This window comes from Limulus polyphemus, unplaced genomic scaffold (assembly GCF_000517525.1).
Source record: "Limulus polyphemus unplaced genomic scaffold, Limulus_polyphemus-2.1.2 Scaffold66, whole genome shotgun sequence".
NCBI classification, from domain to species: domain Eukaryota; kingdom Metazoa; phylum Arthropoda; class Merostomata; order Xiphosura; family Limulidae; genus Limulus; species Limulus polyphemus.
In genome coordinates, this window is record NW_013665676.1 from 1,206,082 (window position 1) to 1,212,924 (window position 6,843).

At 30.6% G+C, this 6,843-nt stretch overlaps 1 protein-coding gene across 2 annotated transcripts in view; it reads right to left on the reverse strand.

The window, feature by feature from the left end:
• Window positions 1-2,214: 2,214 nt before the first annotated feature.
• LOC106465171 (protein enabled homolog) overlaps window positions 2,215-6,843 on the reverse strand; it is a 32,693-nt gene continuing 28,064 nt past the window's right edge. The window contains exon 12 of one of the 2 annotated variants that reach the window (XM_022393522.1): window positions 2,215-3,073. In XM_022393522.1, the coding sequence (XP_022249230.1) occupies window positions 3,045-3,073 (29 nt within the window). In that variant the 3' untranslated portion in view covers window positions 2,215-3,044. The remainder of the gene's footprint in view (window positions 3,074-6,843) is intronic. The other variant, XM_013925376.2, reaches the window with a different exon arrangement.

The window sequence follows — 6,843 nt, forward strand, 5'->3', positions numbered from 1 at the left end:
ATAATGTCAATCTTCATGAAATATGGTAACATCAGTACCTTACAGGCATGTTAGGAAGACCACAACATTCTCATGTAAAAAAACATACACTGATAGACACGTCAAATTCCTGAGAGCTCACTAAAATTTCACTGATGTAAATAATCAGACCTTTCTTTTTATAACTTTCACTACAAAAAAAACAATTATTTGCTGCTTGGAAATAAAACTAGGAGCCTTTTAAGTTCTATAACAGTAATATTTATAACATTTTGTTATAAAGTGGTTGATAGTTTTGTGTTACATAATAATAATGACTTGGCTTAAAAACTCTTTAATAACATAGCAAGCAAACAACCTAACATTAAAATAGGAATATAATACATAAGTCTGGCTAAACTGATCACAAACATATCTCAATGTTCTCATTAAAGTCACAAAAACAAGCCAGTGTTTAATACTTATTCTTGTATATGACATTATTTAAAATGCTTTCTTAAAATGAGATAAAAAAAATTACATTGTTTATTTATGAGGTAATGCTAATAATTAGATATAATTATCTAAAGAGCTGTTTATAATCTGTGAACTAAATAAGTAACTTTAAGCTTCATACATACTAAGTTCCTTGGACAAGTTCTCAAAATACTTTCTCAGCTAGTCACACAAAGGAACAATTCAGCATCTACATGTACACCTAAAGATATAAAGCAGTTGAAGCAATATCTAATAAAGTGGTTTTATGTTTTTCTTTTAGCTAATATATTTAAAAGAGAATTCAAGATATTTTGAACTCTATGCAATTTCCTTTTGTTGTGGAATGCAAGCTGATAGTTTTTCACACAGGAAAGAAAAAAATTGTTAAAAGGTTTCTTACTTTATTATCAGCACTGGCTTGCATGAGGGAATGACATTTTTCCTATATGAATTTAAGGTGTGATTCTGGTTACGCTTAAAAAAGAACTACTGACCAATGGAATGTTTAAGATAAATTTTATGTTCCCAGCAGGAATGCTTCTCTAAAACCTTAACTTCATATATCCTTTGCATGCACCTTTAAATGCACTGAAGTTCAGTCTTCATAACAAAGTGATTATCTTGAAATATAGCTACAGTTACTAAGGAATAATCAAAATAGTAGTACACAAAATGTGATACCACTTATACTTTTAAAAATGAAATTATATATTAAACAACCTGACTTTTTTACAAGGTAATTTCTGCCATATTTCATCCCTTGAAGCTCATCCACTTTCAAATTCTTATGATTCTTGTATTATAGTTTAGACGGTGCCTAAACGTTTTCCAAAATATCAGAGAAAGTAAAGAAAAACTTCATGTTTCATACTTTTTTAACAAACAATATTAAAATCTGATAATGTTCTTACTGCTACTTTCAGTTGCCAATGTACTAAAACAATATACAATATTAAACAAAAATGACACTAATAATGTATACACACACACTGACAATGGTTATCTAAAGAAAGTGTTACTAGATATTTGAGCAGTGAGCACAAATCTTCCTCTAATTATTGACGTTTCTCTTCCATAAATCTATTATTTCTAAAAAGGTTATCTTTTCAGACAGATAATATTTCTAAATAGTATATATATATATATATATATATATATATATTGAGAGATAGAATTATAGATAATCCAATGCATATACATATATATATATATGCATACAAGAAGAACTAAAAGTATTCAAAACTCCTTCTGGTATGTTTTTAGAGATTCAAGTTACATTTTACGTTTCAGTAAAAAATAATAATAATAGGTTAAAATCAAACACATTTTAAAGTTACAAGTAAGCAAAACAGATGTAATAAACAGTGCAAGTTATACAAATTAACTACAACATCATATCCACACATTTACTGAGTATGATAACAAGAAACTAACTGCATATTAAACACAGAAACAAAAATATCAAGAATTCCAACTGATTATTGACATGAACTTCATTATGGTGCCATTCATGTAGCATGTTTAATACTTTCATGCTTGTCAAAATTTATTTCAAAGACTGACTTTTTTCATTTTGACACCAAATTATTATTTATTAAAAACTCCATACTCTATGGAAACACAAAAATATAGTTTTAAGTATTTTAAAATGAAATTATTGTAGTTTTGAAAAAAAAAATGTACTGGAGTATTATTTAAAAAAATATTTAAAAATAATTTTCACTTTAACACAAATTTTATTTATAATGAGTATGTTCTTCCAAAAATTTTTTAATCTAATTTTTATATAAAAATCTTTAGAATCAGAATTCACCATCTCCATACTGTGAAATAAAAGAGTCAAATTACACAGTGACAAACTAAAACTTTAAAATAAGTATAACTTAAGAAAATATCTAGTAAATAATCAAATGCTTCAAAGATAACTGTAATATAAATATATATATATATATATATACTTTTTCAGTTGCTTTCATTTGCAGAAACATTTGTTAAACAGCTTGGGTCTTTGGTTTTTGGATTTATGCATTTTTTCCACAAAGAACAATATCTCCTGATAAAAAACTTACATTCCATTTCCTAACAAATCTACAGAAACTGTCTGGTTGATAATAAGTTTACAAAGAAATATATGGTCTCCAATGTATGAGTTATTAAATTTTATGCCAAAGCACCATTATAAAAAACTGGTGAAATAAAAACAGAATATTCAGCAAGAAACCATGAAGTTTAACATTAGAAGAAAACTTCTTAATTTTCATGTATAATGTTTGAACAAGTCACCAAATACCAATATCATATTAAACACAGAACCATTTGATTATTCTTTCAATTCAAATAAATTACATGCCACTATGTTCCATTGAAACTCTCCAATTCTGAAAATAATATACATATACAGTGCCTTGCATGACTTCATGAAAACAAGAGCTTGAAATAAGATTGTTTTCCATCATACAAGGCAGTTTACAATCTGTATGACTGATATCATTTATTACTTACAAACAAATTTTATGTTTAAGAAGCAGTAGTGGACATGGTGTTCCCACATGAGAAGTTTGGTTCAACCACTTCTGGATATGTTGTATCTATCTTCTGTTGAATTCTTGTCTGATGACTGAAATAATAGATAATCTCACAGCTAGTAATACTGTTCTCTAACATATGAAAAACTAGCAAAAAAACAGCAACTATAACTATTGTTGAACAGACAGAGGTTTGTTCATCCACAATCTATGGTAACAACTTGCATATCCAATCACCTTGTTGTTGGCTACTTCCACAACTGTGAGTCCACAAGTTAAAAATCATAAGACCCTTGTTGCAATTCAATTGAAGTATGTGATTCTTAAGTGCAGACAACACCTAAAATTGATTCCTTCTGAGAGGACTTTCTAACACACAGATCTTCCACTGAATAATTATGAAAATTTACAGTGCACAAAAGTTTAGCATCTCAAAAGAAAAGGGATATCAACAGTGATGAACATCATCATCAGCACAGCATTGGAAGCTATAAAATTAGTAAGGAAAAAACATGCTACCAGATGACTATCACTGGAGGTAGTGAAGACAGTTTGTCACAGGAAGTAAGAAGCTTATTTGGAGATGTAAGTAAAACACTTCACGCAGATTTAGGTCTAAGAAAAGTAGCTAAAATCCATGTTGAAATGCTTCTCCCAAAGCTCAACTACTGAAAGATATATATATAAGAGCAATATTTATCAAGTGACCAATGCATGTATGTCACCACACTGGGCAAAGAATATTTCTTCTTAAATGCCTGCAATTCATGATCATACTACAGGTAATCCAGATTTTCAGAAACAGTACAAAGCATGTCACAAAAGTGTTTTCAAGGGGTTTACACGTATGATGGAAAGTTGAATATCTGGAGAGTCAAAAAAGACGCCAATGTGAACTCTGCATGTTACTTCTATATATATGTATATACAGGCTCGGCCATTTTGACAACCTTATAACCTTGATTTTGTTTGTTTGTTTGAAGTTAAGCACAAAGCTACGCAATGGGCTATCTGTGCTCTGACCACCACGGGTATTGAAACCCGGTTTCTAGCATTGTAAGTTCGCAGACATACCACTGTGCCACTGGGAGGCCTTATAACCTTGAAAATATACATAACTCTTGATGTGCTAAGTGTATCTTAACAAAATTTGGCAAGCTTTTAGTAAACATTAATAGTCTGTTGTACACAAAAAAAATCCAATTTTTTAAGAACCTATTTTTACTAGAGATTTTTTATGTGAATTTACAAAGTGTTTACTTTATCAGTTTGAGTCAAAAGTGATTTTCATTCTCATATAAAAATACTTCTTTTACAGATTTTACATTTCATTTGTATTACCAACAGAATCTCCTAACTGGATATAAAAATGTTTTTTGGTAAAACTTTATACATTATTTCTTATTTTCTCTTCCCTAATACTAACTATAGCAAATTCATCAATGTAAAGTGAAATTAAAAATTGAAAAATACGAAATAATTAAAAAATAATTACTTCTAGAATGACTGCAGATTGTAACAGACAATTACAATTATTTATCCTAACAGCTCCAAGTTTCTAAGATTTTGACACTTGGTTTCTTTAAGTTTTATGGGTTTTTTACTGTACTTTGGACAACCAATATATCACCTAGAAGGAAAGAAGAGAGTTTAGGATAAACAAAGTATCAAGTTAAGTCATATTATGTCGCACGCATTCATTGAGAAATAACCAAGCAAAATTTTTCCTTTATTTTGCTTCAAGTTTTTTTTATTTAACCTAATAAGTTTTAACTTTTATATTTTAGTTACTTTTCTTCAAAAATACAGAATAAATAAGATATATAAATAGAAAACAAGAAATTTAGCACTTACTTTAGCCTTAAGGCCAGTTTCATTCAGGTGCATGGTTTAGTAAGCCTAGATTTTTCTCACTATGTTAGTTGTCCAAAACACTAAATCATTTAGCTTTCAAAAATGCATTTTAGAATATAAAATATACATAAGGCACTAGAATAGAATGTCTCAAAACTACTATAATTTACCTGGTTTTCTACCTAACCTATGAAAAATTTCCACTGCTCAGAGCAATGTCTTTAGTCTAAATACATTAAGCTCTCCTTACCAACTTTGACTTCTAAAACAAAACAGACAATAGTAATGTCAGAGAAAATTACAGACATTTCTTAAAAGACAGAAGAGATAGGAAGGGTGTGTCCTGTGGGCTAAACATTGGTATCTCAGTAAAGCAGAGGTTGAAGTTTTATATTTTCGACAGTCAATATCTATAGTGTGTGTTTCTAATTGGTTGAAAATCTGAAGCCCTTATAAGAGAAGAGCAAAAATCTATAAATGAGAAATCACAGCACCAGTACATCATTGTGGCTCACAGAGGTGCAGATTGGGAATTTGAAGACTTTCTTCTGAAATTAAGACTTACATAAAATAAAAATTTGAATCATAAACTATGTTTTAATGCTATTCTTATTAACATAAGTTGATAATAAAGTAGTTTAATTAAATTGTGAATGTAATTTTTTAAAAGGTTGTGACCCACAAGGTTATCAAATGTGCTCACACTACTACACAATGAGGAAATATCATCTTTGGATAAGCTGAATGTCAATAAGATCTGGCTCTATAAAGATAAAGCTTCCAGCCACATGTCCAAGTCAATAAACCAGTTCCTCCATACGATGCATGAACAAATGGAAATTCATAATATACCATTTGGAGCCACCTTCTGTGGACTTCTGTACATTTGGGTTATTCAAATAAACTCAAAGAAAATATCATTAGAACATGAATGATAAACTTTGGCAAATATGAAGCAGAGAGGAAAACAACAATGACCTTAATGTGTTGAAAATGCTACCGCAAAGATCAATAGTTTACAACCAGGACCATCACAAAGAATAAAACAGGTGGTCAATGTTCCCTCTAATTTTTTCAATCTTGTGCACTAGTATCAAGGCAATGTGTAGATGTGCACTACCAGTTGTTTTTTTTTTGGGGGGGGGGTATTTTTAGACCATTGACCTTATTGGATCATTATGTAACAGAATAGTAACAGTTCAAATACAAAAACACGACAAAAAAGAAACCGCGACATGTTGCAAATAATGGAAGAACATATTAGGTGTAGTCCACATGCCTGACTAGTATTTCCTCCAATGGCTGACAAAGACGAGATGCGAGGGAAAAGGTGAGGTGTCGAACCTGATGAGAACACCATTGGAACAAATTCCAGGATGAAGAAGACAAGGAGGAATAAGTCAAAATTCAAAATTCAAACCCAATTGGTGAGGATAAAGGAAGAAAGATCCCGATCAGAGGAAGACTGCTAAGGGAAAAAGAGTCAGGAATGGATCCCACGGAAGGCAATCGTGTGGGCAATATAACAATGAAGAGTACGGACCAGACGTAGAAGTCTATCCTATCTGGATGGGGGTAGAGATGAGAAATAGAAGGAAGGGAGATGAACAAAAAGGAGGAGTTACCCTCCCTAGCCACCGAGATCTTTAGGAGGAAGGAACAATCCAGATAAAGGAGAAGATAGGTAGGGTGGTAAAGCGTACGCAAAATGCAAACAAATCAGACCTTCAATGTCCACAGGCTTACAGGAGAAGGAAACACATTTTAACCCTATCGCCATAGGTATCCTTTACTGCGCATGACACAAGGTTTTAGTGTCTTACATTCAAAATTATATTAAACTACTTTTTATTTATGTTATACCAATTAAAATAGCATAAAACCTTAGCTAATAATCTATATTTTAATAGCATACAAGTTTTAAGTTCTTAATTCTACAAGGAAATATAAAAACAAATACTGAATTTACACTAGTGTGACCCACGTGACATGTTATCATCCCTATTTT